The sequence below is a fragment of the Alternaria conjuncta genome (genome assembly GCF_024043145.1).
Source record: "Alternaria conjuncta strain BMP 0040 chromosome Unknown scaffold_13, whole genome shotgun sequence".
NCBI lineage: Eukaryota > Fungi > Ascomycota > Dothideomycetes > Pleosporales > Pleosporaceae > Alternaria > Alternaria conjuncta.
In genome coordinates, this window is record NW_026250102.1 from 79,190 (window position 1) to 97,607 (window position 18,418).

The 18,418-nt window shown below is 53.2% G+C and overlaps 7 protein-coding genes across 7 annotated transcripts; 3 read left to right on the forward strand and 4 right to left on the reverse strand.

The window, feature by feature from the left end:
- Positions 1–3,353: 3,353 nt before the first annotated feature.
- On the reverse strand, positions 3,354–3,935 carry J4E85_008325 (uncharacterized protein; the record flags this gene model as incomplete). The annotated part of the gene is made up of 1 exon (XM_051472551.1): positions 3,354–3,935. One exon carries the CDS (start codon positions 3,933–3,935, stop codon positions 3,354–3,356), a length of 582 nt encoding a protein of 193 aa, XP_051323372.1.
- Positions 3,936–4,998: 1,063 nt separating this feature from the next.
- Positions 4,999–5,473, reverse strand: J4E85_008326 (uncharacterized protein; the record flags this gene model as incomplete). Its single annotated transcript, XM_051472552.1, has 2 exons — positions 4,999–5,076; positions 5,129–5,473. The coding sequence occupies 2 exons, from the start codon at positions 5,471–5,473 to the stop codon at positions 4,999–5,001; spliced, it is 423 nt and encodes a 140-aa protein (XP_051323373.1).
- A 1,173-nt stretch (positions 5,474–6,646) lies between these two features.
- On the forward strand, positions 6,647–7,192 carry J4E85_008327 (uncharacterized protein; the record flags this gene model as incomplete). Its single annotated transcript, XM_051472553.1, has 2 exons — positions 6,647–6,995; positions 7,095–7,192. The coding sequence occupies 2 exons, from the start codon at positions 6,647–6,649 to the stop codon at positions 7,190–7,192; spliced, it is 447 nt and encodes a 148-aa protein (XP_051323374.1).
- Positions 7,193–7,337: 145 nt separating this feature from the next.
- J4E85_008328 (uncharacterized protein) lies at positions 7,338–9,035 on the reverse strand (the record flags this gene model as incomplete). Its single annotated transcript, XM_051472554.1, has 5 exons — positions 7,338–7,400; positions 7,472–7,694; positions 7,752–8,359; positions 8,408–8,932; positions 8,982–9,035. 5 exons carry the CDS (start codon positions 9,033–9,035, stop codon positions 7,338–7,340), a joined length of 1,473 nt encoding a protein of 490 aa, XP_051323375.1.
- Positions 9,036–12,091: 3,056 nt separating this feature from the next.
- On the reverse strand, positions 12,092–13,629 carry J4E85_008329 (uncharacterized protein; the record flags this gene model as incomplete). Its single annotated transcript, XM_051472555.1, has 2 exons — positions 12,092–13,406; positions 13,454–13,629. The coding sequence occupies 2 exons, from the start codon at positions 13,627–13,629 to the stop codon at positions 12,092–12,094; spliced, it is 1,491 nt and encodes a 496-aa protein (XP_051323376.1).
- A 658-nt stretch (positions 13,630–14,287) lies between these two features.
- J4E85_008330 (uncharacterized protein) lies at positions 14,288–15,963 on the forward strand (the record flags this gene model as incomplete). The annotated part of the gene is made up of 3 exons (XM_051472556.1): positions 14,288–14,568; positions 14,616–15,727; positions 15,773–15,963. 3 exons carry the CDS (start codon positions 14,288–14,290, stop codon positions 15,961–15,963), a joined length of 1,584 nt encoding a protein of 527 aa, XP_051323377.1.
- A 353-nt stretch (positions 15,964–16,316) lies between these two features.
- Positions 16,317–18,134, forward strand: J4E85_008331 (uncharacterized protein; the record flags this gene model as incomplete). The annotated part of the gene is made up of 1 exon (XM_051472557.1): positions 16,317–18,134. One exon carries the CDS (start codon positions 16,317–16,319, stop codon positions 18,132–18,134), a length of 1,818 nt encoding a protein of 605 aa, XP_051323378.1.
- Between the last annotated feature and the right edge of the window lie 284 nt (positions 18,135–18,418).

Genomic DNA, 18,418 nt, shown 5'->3' on the forward strand with positions numbered 1-18,418 from the left:
AGGCCATAGCCTGCGTGGAAGACGAGGTATAAGTGGTTGCAGTTTGTTGCTAGATTGAACACCTGTCAAGTCAAGTCAGTGACATTACTCTGCAAGATGCTCTCGGTAGCTACGTGGGCGATGTGATGCATCCGAAGGCAGTATAAAGTCGAAGGATGAGGATGTAATACCAAAGCTGCTATAATGCAGTAGTCGCTGGCGTCGATTCGTTTGCGGATGTATTTGGCCACAAGACGTAAGATGACCGCGATGGTAGACAAAGCGATCGAGCTGACTGATAAAGCGATTGTCCAGACCTGCAGTCCAGTTTCGATCGAGAAAGCCATACTGAGCGAAAAACGCGCCTTGCGAATATGGATAGTTCAATGGTAGATAGAGGATGCGAAGATACCGCTTCGTCGAGTCATGGGGGCTTCAAATACAGACATTGCAACCTCGACAACATCACAATGTCGATTGTCTGCCTCTACACCCTTCCAACGGACGCAAGCCACTCGAGACTTCCGAACGGTGAGAAATCGAGCCTTCCGAACGGTGAACTTTCGACCCTTTCGAAGGGAGGACATCCGAAGAGTTCACTCAATCTCGGCATTGAATTTCTCCAAAGGGATCACTGTATACTGCAAAGCTCATGCTAGTGCATCATGCACCGAGGGCCTAATTGAGAACAGATGCATAACGTAGATGCAGTCAGACACATGAGTGGTCCGTGGGAAAATCTCACTCGATCTCGGCGTTGAATTTTCACAAAGGGATCTCTGTATACTGTAAAGCTCATGTTGCTGTATCATGCAACCATAGCCTAATAGAAATTGGATGCATGATGTAAATGCAATCAGACACACAGTGGTCCGTGGGAAGATCGAGGCATCGCATGACGGGCCGCGGGAGTGGTTCGTGATCGGAAAGGATCTAGCCACCGGGAAGATCGGTTCAGAGGCCACCCACAAGGAGTGCGTCTCCAAAAAAACGATGAGTAGTCGCATAACTTATATGACGAACGCGCAATACGATAAACACAGGGGGTGCGATGGCCGTTCTGTTGGGCACTGAGAGCAGCGCATGCTGAATGTCCAGGATGGTAGTTGTCGTGAAGGGAGCGCAGGCAGGAAGGCTGCGGGCGACGCCAGTTTGTGGATCCCCGCTTTTAGAATCAACGCTTTACCAGACCAAGACTAGCGCGAGATGAACGGTCAGCTCTCGCGCCTCCTACACGTCGCGTTCCTCAGCCCACAACAGCAACCAATATCTTCAAGGCGCGTATCGGCTTATTGTTCTCATCTCATGCATTGAATGTCGCCCCCGAATAGCGGTGTCATTTCACCGTTGATGATCATCTCCCTCATCGGAAACAAGAGGTCGAACTGCCCCAACCCCAGCCATGCCAGCCCACGATCTGCTCGGGCTGCCATTGGTGTTATTTCGCATGATCGTAGAGATAGTAAGCACCCTTATGGTTTGGCCGAGCATGCAATCGACTAAAACCGGCATAGCTTCACGACGACGATGCGAAATCGCTGTATTCACTGCGATGTGTGTCCAGAGTATGCCGCGACGAATCCGACATGTTACTCTTTCGTAGCATCCGTCTAAGAGATCGTTTAGATCTCGTCGAGCTTGAATCTGGCATAACCATGGACTTGTACATGGATGAAGCTATTGTTGTCCAGGAAGAGTTTTGGTTGCAGAAAGTAACTAAGAACCTGCTGCAATGCATACTGGATAAGAATAGATTTATCGCGAGACATGTCAGACATCTGGAGATCGGGGCGTTCCATCAGGGCTTCTTCGATGAGGCGCTCGCGTCTGTTCTGGAGGATGTATTAACGATGACGACTGGCCTGCAGTCTCTGAGGTAGGGCTGAACCCTTGTTGATATACTCGTATACTAACTTGGCACAGCTGGGGCACGAGCATACCTATACCAGAGGGTACCCTCCAGCTGTTTCACACGATGCATTCCACGGCTCGCCTGCACGTGACGAATCTCGAGCGGGAAGGGAAGCCTCTGGATCGACGTCTACTCTTCTCAACGCAGCTTCACTCCCTCCGGTTGTGCGTTCCCTACGATGAACCAGACCAAAACCTTCCCCTAAAGAGTGGTCACAGCGAGCTCCAGATTCTGAAAAGGTACCTGATGCTCGGCAACAGCATCAAGAAACTTGATTTGAGCTTCGAAGACGCTAAGCTTACGATACATGATAAAGCGCTTGTCGGTCTTAAAGACTGCGCACATGGCCCTTTGAATTTTCATTGGCAAGAAGGAGATCGATTTCCCACACTTGAGGAGTGGGTTATGAGCGAGAGTCACGGAGACTACGCTTACACGGCGCAACACATGGACATGTGGCATCGATGCATGGATTGGTCCCTGCTCCGCGTTCTTGATCTTAGTCATTGGAACATGTATCCTTCATCTATGCTGCCGATAATATCGTTGACTGACCATGTCCCGCGGCTTGAGTCTTTGAGTCTCGCCGTCTTGAACTACAACGAACACGATAAGAAAGATCCAAATCGCTCACTGTCAATATTGGAAGAGTTTCTGCGGAATGTTTTAGCACTCAAAAGATTGCGTCTAGTATGGCACGGTATCTCGGACTGTCTACCAAAAATATTACAACAACAAGGCTCGACGCTGCGTGAATTGAGCTTGGGGGACCTTAGCGATACGGCTTCCTGGAGCCACCAGCTCTTTCTCTACATACTGAGCGAGGCGCCGCAGCTGTGCCATCTGGGCGTAGAGAAGTCAAACCAACACTCTGAGTTCGAACTAGAAGGGAGGTGGTCAGGTAAAGCCGTCAACTCATCGCCATCTGAGAAGTATAAGAGCATGGAGCATATGCTCATGAGGTGGCAGGTCAACAAAGCCAAAGCAGAAGCCGCTATTCTGAAACGCTTGGATATACCAGACGTACAAAGGCGAGCTGGAAGATACGAATTGCACGCCACAGGAGTCACTTGGATACGGAATTCACCGTAGACAAGTCATATTCGTGTTATGTCTTCGATTCCTGGTTCGATTCGTCTGATACAAAGAAGACCTTTCGCATACCTAGTAAGAGGTTAGACCGCGCCTTTTGATCAACAACGTGTTATACACTCTCCTCCCTGGATGACAAGCTTATAAAATTTACCAATTCGCATATTCTTCGTTCATAAAAAATCTTGATGCTTGAACCCGGGCACAGTCGCGATTACACAACACGATAAATTATCGTAATGCAGATGTATTTCCTGAAAATCTTGTCCTCGCTATAGGTACCCATATATTCCCTTAGTACATCTCAGATCTCAGCAACAACCATGAAGCCATGCACCCAAGAAAGGTCACAACGAATCTCCATGTCAAATCAGAGGTTGGGGAACGACACAAGACCTTTGTCATGCGACTCAAAGATCCGCAAATCCAAGGATCTCGCGACTTCCCGTATCATGTCGATGGCGTCTAACAAATTATAACCTTGAAGAGACAGCTGTTCGATCAGCGGACACCATGTGTCCTTAAGCTGTAGCATATCACGAAGGCAATCTTCGCTCAATTCGGTGTTGAAATAGCAGTCCTGCAACTTCAGAGATTTCAACGACTCTGGTAGGTGACAGAGGTTCGTAAGTTTCTCAAACTGGATCGTTATGTGCGATAGCATCTCAAAATCGCGAAACGAGGGGTAAACGTAGTGTAACGAGTCTTCGCCGTGCAGTTCGATGTCTTCTTGGAACCACGCATCGCGCATATCGTAGTGGCTGTTGAAGTGCAATTCCAGGGTCTTTAGAGTTGCTTTATGCTTCTCCAGCAACGCGATCACCAGATCTTGTGGAGTGACGAGGGGTTGGCTCCCAATATCGTCTGGCAACATCCCCCCAAAACGCCTGTCGTCTGGGATGATAAATCTGAACGTTTCCAAGCGAGGACATGCATCTAGAGCTTGTCGCATTGTAGCGAGTGGCCCAAGACTCCACCACAATTCAATCGCCGATGGTGTCAGTACGTTCGTGGCAGGATGAGCATTATTACCGGCCGATGCTTCGTTTTCGGTAGAGAATGAAGTGAACGATGGATATCGCAGGAGCGGGATGTAGTCAGCTATGTTGATTGGCTGGTTATCGAAATGCTTGTGCCTGCAGGTTAATGAGCGAGAGCGACATGAGCGGGAGTCGGCGATGCTTACAGATGGAACGTCTCCAACTTGGCGAGGAAGGCATCACTCGAAGCTCTCATCGCATGCATCCCTTGCAGTAGTCCGCGAGGGGGCAGATTGTGTGTATCCATACGAAGATGCCGTAGATTGGGCAGACAAAGAAGTGTGCATAACACAAGCGTCTGATACAACATGCTCCGTTCGCTATCGAGATTCTGAGTTTCGAATAATGCCAATAATTTGTCGAAAGTGGGACGGCGCATAAGGTCAGGTTCTTTATACGGGGCTGGTCGATGGTAATGTAAAGTGAGCGATCGCGTCTTCTTTGCGAGCTTGGGGCGTTCGACACAGGTCCGCAAGAAAAGCTCAAGAGATCTCATCGTCTCAGGCATTGACTGTCCTAGTACAACGCAGGTGTAGAGCGCGGGTTGCGCAACAGCTGCCAGCGCGCGGGATGTTTTGCATAATTGCCATAGTGCTCTGACATCCGACCAGTGACCCGTTTCGAGATGCGCGACTATGGAATAAAGCAGTTCGTTGGAAAGATCAGTGAGCTTCGCCATGGTTTGATGCGGGGTGACCGTCGCAGGTGTCGCAAGCTAAGTGCACAATGGCAGGCGGCAACATTAGTAAGCGACGCCAGCTTCGCGGGGCTATCTTTTTGGCGAATTGGCATTCCGGCCGGTGGCCACAACCTTCACCCTCACCAATGATCGAGCTCACGGTATCAGTCACACAAAAGAAGCTTCTCAGTAGTACAATAGATATGGATTCAGGAATCACAAAAGAAATCTAACAAATAACGGGACCTCCTTCCCGTATCCCTCCCAACCAGTCCTAGCTCGCCAATGCAGATAGCCTACATCATCACGCAAGGGGAGCACCGCTTCTTGCCGCACCTCTTCTTGTTCTCCTTGCGCTGGGTCCGCTTCATCGACTAGATGATCGTTAGCACATACCATATCAAGCCCACTCAAAGTATGACTTACAGCGACCTTCATGTCCTCGAGGAGATTAGCCTCCCAAGCCTCGTCTGTCTCCACAATGACTGTGGTAGCGTCAGTGCTGTCCTCGGCGACAGCGGTGGTAGCGGCGGCAGCGGTGGGGGTTGCCTCAGAAGGCGTGTCGGCCACGGTGACCATGGGGATGGGCATCCCGCTGGGAGGCAGAATGACGGAGGTGGACCAGGCAGTGACCTCGGGCCAGGTAGGCTCGTCGGCCACGGTGACCATGGGGACGGGAAACCCGCTGGGAGGCAGGATGACGGAGGTGGACCAGGCAGTGACCTCGGGCCAGGTAGGCTCGTCGGCCACGGTGACCTGGGGGATAGGCATCCCACTGGGAGGCAGGATGACGGAGGTATATGTAAAACCTGCCGGGGTGGTCTGAGAAGGGATCAGGCATGTTAGTCTATACTTCATGAAACAGTTGTGAAATGAATTGCTTACGTTTGTGGTGAGAGCAGGCATTCTGCTTCGATTTCTGATTTTGAGATACTTTGTTGTCGATGCCTTGGGTTGAAGATGGTATATTGTAAGTACTTAGGAGGGATGAAGAGGTTTATATAGAGATATCCTTACGTTCTGCTCTGGTAGCGCACGGAATTATATTGGTGGTTTGTGTGGGCACAAATTTCAAAATCCTCTTCGCTACCCTTGGAATGTTGTCTCGCTCAACCACTTAGATCCATTGCATCCACAATGCATACCAAAACTTTTAAAATTGGAAGCTTGGAGACAAAGATACTCCATAGCCGTCCAATAACATATCCGATATCTCATGCCAGTGTGGCAGCGACAATGGTATCCATGGCCTCACTAAGAAACCGCATCTCCACAGTTGAGGAATACAACCCGCGCGACCATCGCAATCATGCAGTCCAAAGCCCCCCGTGGAGCATACCATGGCTGTGAGAATAGGCCGGAAGTTTTGGGATAAGAGTGCTTGCCAACTACCCAATGATGTTCGTGATATATCAAGCCAGGTCGGTAGCGACCGTAGTTCCCAACACCTCGCAAAAAGCCCACACCTCGACAACTGGAAATCACTACCAGTCTGACTATCGTGGATACACGCCGAAGACTTCCCCATCTAGCATACCATAGTTGCACGCGTCCCTTACAAAGCGCTCAACACACCCATCCGCAACACCCTCACTGCGACTGGCTTCCATAGCCACCGCACTAGCCTGCCCCATGCGGTACCATCGTACCATCGTACCATCGCACCTTCCCTCACCACCCACCCATCCCCACGCTCCCCAACATCCCCATAACCGCGCACCCTCGTCGCTTCCAAACCGGGGAAAAGTAGCTTAGCGCCTCCCACACAACTTCCCATCTATATCATCTCACTTTCCACTTCCTTTCCTCCATCTCTCCTTCCCGTCACTTCACACAACGCAAGTCCGCACACGTACTGCAAGCTACCTTCCCCAAACCAACTCACCAAGACTACAACGCACCTACCCAAACCCCCACTCACCTAACGCAACAACCAATACGAAGATGCACACCCCAACCATCCTCATCATCGCGGCCGCCGCCAGCGCCGCCGTCGCCGCGCCCGTCACCACTGTCAAGCCTACCGACTCAACCAACCCTACCAAACCTACCAACCCTACCAACTACAACGCCCCCATCGCCAAGGCACTTGTCTCAGCCGGCATGGTCGACACAGAAGGCCACTGCATGCACCCTCTGCACGACGGCCTCGCGTATCCACCGCGTGCCGCCCTCTATGCTGCTGACGCCGCCGCCGCTGACTTCGCTGCCGCTTCTGTCGCTGCCGCCCAGGCGGAAGAGGAAGAGACACAAGAGCAGTACAACAAGAAGCTTGTCAAGATGGACAAGGCTCGTGAGCACGGCGTTGTTTGCACTGTTTTGTAGAGTTCACCTTTACAGTAAGTACTTCACATGCACGCTTCTGCGATAATCCTAGCTAACACGCCGGCAGTCTGGCGCATCTACACGCCCCCTGGCGAGTTGCACGAAGGAAGGGTGATTTACATGAGAGATTGGGAGAATATTGAGGGATACACGGCATGGCGTTAGGCGCACCGTAGTGACGTTAATCACGATCACGGATACGAACACGAATACGAACACTGCGCTCTTAGAGGCTTTTCATGATGTCAATCTGATTCAAACATTACAAACAGTCTACACTATCATGCCGTTGTAAAACATCATCTCTCTACTAACACCCCTGCTTATACGTGATCTCACAACGATGCGCCTTCGGTGCGATGAGGAAGAAGTTCTAACACCAGATATTAGCTTACATGTCACACACACCCCACACACCCCCCACAAACGCATGCATGAACTTACCTCAAACTCCATACTCTCAGGCGTCGTACTGGCCGCCAACCGAATACCACGGCATTCGCGGAAGAAGAACGCAGTCGCATACCGCAGTTCCATGCGCGCGAGATGGATACCGATACACGATCTTGCACCAGCGCCGAAGGGATGGAAAGCGAGCTTCGCCTCAGGCGACTGCGCTTCAGGCACCATTTCCTTGTCAATGGCGATCCAGCGCTGTGGGTTGAAACTACCGAGGGTCAGCTTGCTAATGCGCGATGCGATGAAGTGCAAAGGCACGACTTACGTCAGAGGGTCGCTCCAGATCTTAGGGTCGCGATGCAAAGTGTAGGCTTGCGTGTCGACGGTAACGCCCTGTGGGATGTAGTGACCAGCGAACTTGGTGCCACCTTGCGGTACCACTCTCGGCAGACTACTCGGCGCCGCACCGTAGAGTCGGAGCGTCTCTTCGATAACCGCGTTGAGCAGCGGAAGTTTGATGAGATCGTTTTCGGTAAAGTCATGCGCTAGCGCCGCGGTCTCAGCCTCAAGCGCCGCTTGCAGCTCTGGTCGTTGGAGCACCGCCCATGTGAGGTACGTCAGGGTGACTCCCGTCGTATCGGTGCCTGCAATGATGACGTTCATGGCTTCGATTCTGACGTCCATGTCGTCAATGTGACCCTCTCCTTCCTTCTCGCAGTCCTCGATGACTTTCGCGAAGATGTTGTTCTCGCCGGTGCGCGAGCGTGCTGTTTCGACGGCTTTGCCTGCGCCGGCGAGGATGAACTCGTTTGCGTTGAACATTTCTTGGATCGCTGGGACTGGGATGAAGCGCAGGAGGCGGAGGAATGGCATCTCGACCATGATGCCAGCGCCCATTGTCAGCTTCTTCAGCACGCGCATGAATTGGTTTTGCTGCGATATGTCAGCTTTGATGTGGCATTCGTAGTCGCATCTTCATACCTCTCCTGATTCCAGCATGTTGAATGAGTCGCCAAATGCGAGGTGAGCGCTAACGTCCGAGGCAAGAAGCATCCACCAGTTGTACACGTCGGCTGTCGCTTGCGTAGCATCCGCCTTGATCTTTGTAACAGCCATGAGCGCTTTGTCTCTGACGACAGACTCCCAATGCTCGACAAGGTACGTCCTGCTGAATGATCTCGACAATAGCTTCCTTCGCGGTCCATGCTCGCGTGGGTCAAGCATGGTGAACACACCGGCCTTGGGGAAGTTCGCAAGGCGGAGGTACCATTCGCTCTTCATGTACTTGGTGCCAATCTTGTGAATCTCTTTGAAGGCATCCAAGTCGGCAACGGCAACCTCGTTAGGCGATAATCGTACAATGGGTCCATATTGATCATGCAGGGAGTCGATGTAGAAGATGCGCTGCCCTGTTACGACTGCGCGCTTCAAGCGATAATGTGTGAATCGAGTATACCAAGGGCCTGGCAAATGCTTCGTCCGACAGGTAAGACCAACGTAGAGGAACTGTAGTTGTTAGTACTGGGTTGCGGAAAGGATATCTTCGCTGCACTACCTTTGCTACCAGCAGGCCGATTGCCAACAAGAATGCGTAGGCGAACGAAGCCATGTTGCGATGTAGTCGCTCGGACCAGAGACAATAGAGCTGATGTAGTTGCAGTACGAGCAATGGAAGCTCTGGAGTGCTATCAGTCAATTGAGGACTCGGTGCAGATATGCTGTCGGCACGGTACTTAGACCAGTGCTACGGATCTACTCAGATGAAAATGACCTGCGTGCGCAAGAGACGTACTCTTATCCATCTTCATTTCTTCTTTCGCTAGACCAAACAGGATCAGCGGGCATCGTGTACCGGCATTGCTTTTGCGTACACCGGTCTACGGTCAACTGGGGACCCGACAAAGATAGCTAACGGTCCCTGTAGACCTCCGACCATCGTCGCGCAACTCTGTTGTGACATTGCATGGGGGCACGCGAGCGGCTGTCAGAGCGAAGCAGGCGAATGACAGACGCAGGGCGCTCCTCCGCATCAAGATCTCCAGATGAAACCTTGCCGAATCGAGTATAACGTAGATTGACCGCGCCGAAACATGCATGGTGCTCGCTGGTAGAGGGAGGGTATACCGGCTCGGGCCCAGGGCGCTCTTCTGAGGCGGAGGACGTTCTGGCGATGGCTCCGTTAGACAGCCGCACTGCCTTCACGCGAACGTCCGTTGCTGTCTCGATTCGTTCAAGGTCGGGTTCGGTTGTTATTGATGTGCTCAATGTGGGCAAAAGTCGCACCCCGCGGAAGCCGAAGCCAGCAAAGGTAGTACCAATCCGATAGTTCATATGATTCGCAGAATGCGTCTGGCCTGCTACCCAATCTCCGCAATGCGGGGATACTGTAGATAATCAATGTGGAGACTAGATAGAGATTAGCAGAAGCGCTAGAGGCACATCACCGCCATGATCGCCGTTGGCTTACCGCAAGCTTCGAGTCAACGTCAACCCCACCTCATACCGAACTCTACACAAAGCCATATCCTTGTACCCCGCCAGCTCGTATACAGGATAGCGTTGTCGAAGCGAGTATCTCCGGGCGCTGCATAGTCGGAACAAGAGGCGCGTGCCGATGAGGTCCACGCGAACGCAGCCGGGAATCAAGGGAACCGTGGCCGGGTTGGGTGTTGTGGTGCGGCTTGCTTCTGTGGCTTCGTTGGGATGATCGGGTACAATACTGAAGACACGGAAGGTGGTCGGAACTTCGAAAGCGCGAACGCAAAACTATTGACTCAATCGCGACGAGAGCCCTGGGCAAAAGCACCATGTTCGCATCTTGCCGATACAAAGCATCGCAAAGACGTTCGTGATACCTCTTACTGAATGCCCTCCCAGAAGCGGGCTACTTCGTGCTGGGAAGATGCCTCGTATCCGGCTGAGCTTCTGCACACTTCACTAGGCGTACCGGCTTCTCAGCAGACAGGCAAACACCAGGTACGATGGCGTCGCTGGAAGGTCTGGCCGCGAACAAAGTCAGCTCAGGCCGTCATTGTGACAGGTCGTTGATTACATATGGCGGCGCATGCTGGCTGTCGCGATGCGTTGTGTTGACCCCGCGCAGTCGGCCAGCCATGCGCGCAAATCCCGATTGTTGTGGCTGAACGCATGAGTCCTGCGACCGAAGACTTCCGGACCGCAACTGTTGCTGCAAATGGGTTACCGGGTATCGACATGCGGATGTGACAGCGGACGGGCCGATGGAAAATGCTGAATGTGAGATGGACGAAGGTGGTTGCATTTGGGGAGCACATGTATCACCACGGAAGGAGGTCGTGACGTCAACCGTTACCTGCCGCCAGAGCGGGTGTTGCCCGTCGCTGTGCAGCTGGGTATAGCTTGAATGATGCTAAGCATTACTTGGGGTATATCATACTACCGTTGACATATCATCTTGCTGCAGGTGTGTGTCACGTATCGTGGTGAGCGACTGTCCAGTTGGCTCCTGCTTGCTACGGTAGCCGTGGAGGCTGTTCTTACAACGCTGCACGCGGCGGAACCGTCAATAGCTATTCCGCACCCAGTCAATGGAAATGCCACAAATCGCCATGACACATGTTGTCGACCCCTGTTCATCGCCTCAAACACGCATCTGCGGATGGCACTCCAAGATGTATGCAATTTCGTGCTCACCCAAACGAGAAGGGTATTAGAAATTAGTGTTGGTGTAACGAAGCCGGACTTTGGCTCACATGCGCCGGGAGAACGAGCAGTCTATCAGTCCCTCGCGCTTTTCAGCCAGTTCCTTCACTCGTTGCCACGAACCCACCAAAAATTACAGCATCCATCTTCCCACCAAATTCCAGTTCCCATCACTACCTACCCTTCCATCCCCATTTCCCCCCCAAAAATATGCCCATGCCACCTCCAACAACTCTTACACGTCACCTCCAAACACGGCGTCTCATACGTAATTCTATTCTGCCATCCCCCCTTCCTTTGTCTCTTCGGTCCGCCGTAATGGAAGCGGAATAGCTTTACCTTGCAAGACTTCACACCATTTCCTGCGTCTTTCGTATTCCTGCGCTTTGCTTCGCGGATTAGGCTTGACGGGGGTAATAATAGACGTCGTAACTTGAGAGTCAGCTTTCGTGGTGCGTTGTTTGTTTTGTGTAGCGGAGTTGAGGGAGGGGGAGGGTAGGCGTTCCATATGTGTGCTGGTATCTTGAGTTTGAGACGTGTTCTGTTCGGACATGGGTGACTCTTGGTCGCTGTGCCAGGTTGGTAGGCGTTCCATATTTCCTTTGATATCCTGATCTTTGGGCCCATGATGCCCGTAATCAGGTCGGTCATTGCGATGCTTTCACCAGTATATTGGTTGGCTAGGCACGCTCGTTCCACTGTCGGAATTGCGGTTTCCACCATTTTCGTGATGCGACAACCATCAAGCTGCCAGCTACAAAGTTTGTCAGTGTATTCGCTGGTCGTTGTCAGCTTGCACGACTGCGACAAGCAATGCTGCGATGAAAGCATGGCTGCTGGAACAAAGGTGTTTCAGATTGTTGAAATGAATGCCATTGTCTTGCCCATGACCAGGTGTCTTTCTCTAATGATTTCCCGCGTAAATGCTCATGATGCGATGCTGAATGCTAGATAATAGGGTGAAAGTCGCGTGAGAACAACCGTCTACTCGTAACACTGGTCCCAAAGACCACCACTCCTCGCAAAGCTCTGGCTCTCCACAAACTTACTCAACGTACACCTGCCAAACCTGTCGCCGTCGCAAAACTCCAATGGGTGTACGCGGTCGTTCACAATGACACGGACCGACTCTTCCTTCGCATGCCTGCACTGCAGCTTCTCCACGTAGAGTCGGGCTGCGAAAGGTACACTCCACGCTGCTGAATAGCCATGTGTCTTCTTTGTATCCTCGATGGTGGTGTTCGACAGCGGCTTCGTCTTGTTGTATAGACCAAGCGCAGCCAAAACACCGCTGATGTCGTTGTCGTGGCTGAAGTCGGCGTAGACCTTGCGGTCGAGCGGGAACGTCTTGGGGTCGGAGTCGAGCGTGCGGTTCGTGTTGGTGTTGTCGTCGACAGGCTTGTTAGTCAGACGCGCCAACAGCTCGTTGACGTAGCCGACGCCCTGCGTGGGACCGAGCGGGTTGCCGACGCTGTATCCGTAGTACTTGCCCAGCGTCTGGAAGTAGTCATACTCGCGCCATTCCTTCACTTTGAAGATCTTGCAGAAGTCGGACATCTTCGCAGACGGGTGTGCTAGTGTATCGAATGGACACATGTCCATCAGATAGACGATGGACGTCGCGCTGAGGTTCGTTCCAAGAGCTGAGTTGATGCGTTCTTGGATGGGTGGGACGAACTTGTCAGCCCAGACCTGCTGCGCCCTGAGTCCGAGACCGTGGTGTGGGCCGCCCTCGAAGGCGGGACAGACATCGTGAGAGAGGGTGTTGTTCCACGTCGGCCCTTCGGGGATCACCACGTCGATGTTTCGCGGCTCCTCTTTCAGGGACTGCGCAACGCCCATAAGCCATTTCTCCGCAGATTCGACCACGCGATGCTGGCCCCCTGACCGCACGAATGGCACGTTCCCGTCGATCAGCTTCTGGTATCGTTGGTAGAAGTGGGCCCCGGAGTTGACCATCTCCTGCCTTCCAGCATCTGTCAACTCATCCGCACCCAGGGTGTAGTCATAATCCTTCAGGAACTCGAATTCCTTCGGGTAGGTTGTAGTCGTGTTCTGTATTTCGGCTAGGAGGATGTGGTAGGCGATGGATTTTCCTAGAGTCGGGTCGCGGCCGCCGTGGCGGGAGAGGACGTTCGCAAAGGTGACTTCACAGCCCTTGGGGGGAGCTACGTCGATATCTGAGGGGACCGAATACCAAAGCGAGTATTGCCCCCAGAAGTGCGATTTCTTGGGACTACATCGGTAGCCTTGGTCGATGGTGTCGCACGACTTCTTGGGACGAGAGAATGTGAAGAGACTGGCGATTGTCAGCTTTGCGTGCTTCAGCATGTTGGTGCTTCGTACCCATGGACGCAATACAGCACCACACATGCGCCAACTGCGAGAAGAACCCGACGCCCAAAGCCCTTCGGTCGCTGTTCGCGTCGAGATCTGTTCGAAAGCGGCTCCTTCTCGCTCATTGGGAGCGGAGCATAGTCTTGCGAGCGATTGTTGCGCATCCTGTTCCACGCCTGCGTCATCTAAGAGATGGTTGAGTGAAGCGATACAATGCGAGTGGCATTGACGCGCTGCGTACTTCGGCACTAGATGTTGGGGAATCCAGTCGTCCAAGTGACGTATGGCCATCATGGTGTTTCGGCAGAAGCCGTGACCGCCAAGCCGACGCCCGGGCCCCATCCTCAAACTCCGCCAGCACTCTTCAATGCCTCAAGCTTTCACTCGCTGTCATCTGATCTCATCACATATCTCCAAGCCCATCTCCAAGAACACGCTCTTGACGCGCAATCTCCGGCTAGATACGGTCGCGTCCGCTTGCCGACACCAGTTAGGCCTGTGTGCAATTGCGCGATGTAACGCCGTTTCGTCAGCGCGAGATAGTCGTCGCTATGGCGCCTGATTGGCTTCTACCCCATGTTTTGGCCCCTGTGGAGACCACCACCGCGCCTCTTATCTGTGGATGAACCACAAGTAAGCATTGTCAAGCTTCCACCAGCCTGGTCGCCATGCCTGTTCGGTGCAGCCGACGTCAATGGCCGCATGGCTAAGAGCACGGCTTCGCGCATCCTTCCGGATCGCATCTTCACGTCCATGTGTTTATAGAGAGTGTCTGCTCCATCATCGTCTTCCGGTCATTGGTATCACGTCGCGCGGATCTGGTAGCTACCTGCATACGCCATCATGAAACCCGTTGAACGGCACACTCTGGACGATGAAGCCCAGTTGCAGGCACTCGGACACAAAGGCGAGTTGAAGCGCAACTTCAGTCTTTTGTCTATGCTTGGACTCGCTTTCGCCATCTTGAACTCGTGGACCGCGCTTTCGTCGTCAATCGGACTGGCATTGCCATCTGGTGGCTCCACGAGCGTCATCTGGGGACTTGTGACTGCTGGCATCTGTAACCTGTGTCTGGCCGCATCGCTGGCCGAGTTTCTGTCAGCATATCCTACAGCTGGCGGACAGTAAGTATTTCCAGTCAGCTTTCGCATCCTCAACTCACGCATTGCAGATACCATTGGGTCGCCGTCATTACCCCGCGGAAATGGGTACCCCTCGCCTCTTTCATCACCGGCTGGATCAACGTATCCGGATGGCTCGCCTTGACCACATCCGGAGGCCTCCTTGCGTCCCAACTCATTTCCGGTCTCATCGCGTTGTTCCATCCTGAGTTCACGCTGCACGCATGGCAGGTCTGGCTGATTTACGTCGCTTGGACTCTCATCGCCTTCGTCATCAATGCGTTCATGAACAACCTCCTCCCCTACGTTAATCGAGGCGCATTTATATGGTCCATCGGCGGCTTCGCGATCGTCTGCATCACAGCCCTGGCATGCTCGTCTCCCAACTACGCTTCCGCCGAGTTCGTCTTCACCGAGTTCATCAATGAGACGGGCTGGCCTGACGGCGTCGCCTGGCTCTTGGGCCTACTCCAGGGCGGTTTCGGACTCACTGGCTACGATGCTGTCGCGCATATGATTGAAGAGATTCCGAATGCGTCAGTCGAGGGCCCAAAGATCATGATCTACTGCGTCTGTATCGGAACTGTCACCGGCTTCATCTTCCTCATGGTCCTGCTATTCGTGTCCGGCGGCGACGCGGAAGCCATCATCTCTGCAGCTCCTGGCCCACTTCTACAGATCCTGTACAACGCTACAAGCAGCAAAGCTGGAGCCGCATGCCTCTTGATGTTCCCATTGATCTGCATTCTCTTCGCGGAGATTGCCATCATGACTACCTCTAGCCGCATGACATATGCATTCGCTCGAGATGGCGGCCTTCCATTTTCCAGGGTCTTCGCCAAGGTACACCCGCGACTCGGTCAGCCGCTCAATGCTCTGATCCTGGCTGCGACCCTCACCATCCTGTTTGGATTGATCTTGATCGGATCCAGTAGCGCTTTCAACGCTCTCATCTCATCCTCAGTCGTCGCTCTGGGCGTCAGCTACGCCATTCCCGTCGCAATCAACGTCTGCCGCGGCAGAAAGATGCTTGGACCTAGGTCCTTCGTTCTGCCTGGACCCTTGGGCTGGATCGCCAACTTGATCGGTATCGCATACACAATCATCACTACCGTTCTGTTCCTCTTCCCGCCTGAGCTCCCTGTCTCAGCGTCCAGCATGAGTAAGTTTCAGTATGAGTGTGCTTGGACCTCACTAACAACGCTAGACTACTGCGTCGTTGCTTTCGGCATCATACTGTTCATCAGTACCTTCCAATGGTTTATCGATGGGCGGAAGAACTTTACTGGACCGCGGGCGGATGTCGATCTCGAGATCTTGGAAGCTATGCAGAGCAACGAGCCAAACGGTGCTTCGCTTCAGCATTCTAAAGTCCCGGGTGACGATATCACCAAATAGTCCAGGTTGTCGCAGATAGCAATGTTGCATGTCTATACCCTTGCGCAATGCAATGTCTTCCCTATAGCGACAAGTCTAGATCCTGCTCCGTCATGACGCATTTAGTGAAACCACGAACTAACTCACCCACAACAGTATTGACACAACGTCATATGCAAGAGTTTAACCGCCACATTCACTACTCTTGGCATTGTTATTGATGACGCTAAATCTTCCGCACCTAATGCACCACATCTCGACCGCTTGTTCACAGCACCTGTTCCACTCACACCACTCTTTCCGATACGCTTTCCACGAATATCAACCCCATCTCCGACATAGTTCCACCAGAAAGCCACTCGCCAATAGCAAAGATGTTTAATCCCATCCGCAAGCTCCTCAATCTCTGGCGCGCCGCTGACGCGAGCGTCACCACATCGACCAACGACGCATCAACCAAGGACGTAGCGACTGAGAGCACAGCGTACCGCGCCGCCTGCAATCATGCCGCACCTCCTACACGGTATGCGAGTGGCGAGTTCAACACCACACCGTCTCCGCCGCCTAATGCTGCGCTATCAGGATATCTGTTCTCACAAGTGAAGGACATCAACACGTCTACACCGAGGATGAGGAACATCCCGCCACCGCCATTTCCCATGTTTAGTGCGCCGACTGGCAACGCAACCGACGACGCTGCTACCGCGTCGGACGACATCGATATGCCAGATGCTACGCCGATGTCGCCTCTGACGCCTCCAATAACACCAGCCCGTGATGGTGATGATATCCGACCTTCGGTCGAGACACCAGCCCAAGAAGACGTTCACGGCGCGACCGCCGAGGACGATGATACTAGCGAGCCACGCAACGACACGACACCACCTCCATCTCCGGAACGTGACAGTGTTCGTTCCCAGCCTCCGCGCCAACAGACAACATCCACACCAGAGCCCGCGCCAAACTGGCTAGACGAAATCGTCATCGAAGAAGACATCCCCGAGAACGCCCTCCCAATCGGCTACATGGGCACCTTCCGCGGAAGCCGCCACTTCATCCCCTCATACCCCGGCATGAAACGCTGCAGCAACCAAGTCCCACACCTCCTCCTCTGCGGCCACTGGATCACCAGCACAGAACCATGCGGCGGTAACTGCAAGAAGCAAGACCACAGCCACAAACAATTTAAATGCCCAACATGCAACGACATCGTCCGTAACATCCTCACGGGATCTTTCCAGCCCGCGGATTCGATGAGACTGAGGGAGTTCAGGAAACAGAAAGATATCAAGTTTCTGGCTTGCTGTGTCGAGGCGGTTGTGCGTGCTGCACCGGAAATTAAGAATGGGGTTACGGAGGCTGTGGCTGGGTTTCTCTGCAAGGATTCTGGAAGGGAGTGTGAGAAGGCGGAGAATCCGGATCCGGGGGGTCATGATACTATTGAGGAGATTGTAAGAGATATGCAGGAGCGGCATGAGCGGAGGCAGCGTGATAGGAGGGCGAGAGAGCGAGAGGAGGAGGTGAATACGCGGGAGAAGAGGGCTAGGGAGGAGGATGCGAGGGATGAGAATACCGATAAGGAAACGCACACGAACGAGGATACACCGGGGGGTCGTAAGCGTGAACGAAACGACGACTCCGCGGGTCACGACGAGACGCACGATACCTCACCCCCTACCAACCCCAACAAGAAGCGCAAGACGTCCCTAGAAACCCACCGCGAGCCCATCACACCATCTACCCGCGGCACGAAGCGTCGTTCCCCATTCTCGACCCCCTCCCCGTCTTCTTTATCCTCCTCCCCTTCCTCCTCATCCTCCTCCCCCACCGCCTCACCCTTCGCCTACCTCCCCTACTCTAAACCCCCCTCCCCACCATATCCATCACCACCCCCGAAGAAGAGGGTCTTCGAGAAGCCCGATCCCGCATTTGGTGAGGCCAGCTTCGTCATCGCGCCGCCTCATGTCGTCGGGCCGCTTATGCGGAAGCGGCATGCGGATGTTTATGTTGAGGGGGATATTGAGCGGGAGAGTAAGCGGAGGAGGAGTGTGGAGAATGAGGTGAATGAAGGGGAGGGTGAAAGGGGAGGGGAGGGGATGGGGAGCGAGAGGATGAGGGCGAAGAGTTTTGAGACTTTTAGGAGGGCGTGGGATGGGAGGGAGGAGGATGAGGAGGGGGAGTGTGAGTTGTAGGGCGAAGGGATGGATGTGTGGAGTTACTGGACTTTGAGAGGTGTCGATGATGGATATCTTTGATATCTCTGATATATGGTGGCGGCCATACTACAGACAGATTACTATTTTTTGGCGAATGTTAGGAAGCGATCGCTTTAGCAGTGAAAATACAAAATTCGAAAAGTGTCCAACATGATTGACAATATGTTCGGTTTGAACAAAACCCTCCGCAGACGGGTGGCATCTACATCTTCGCAGGCAAACGTCGATATCAGAGAGAATCTATGTTCAGAACCCTGGCA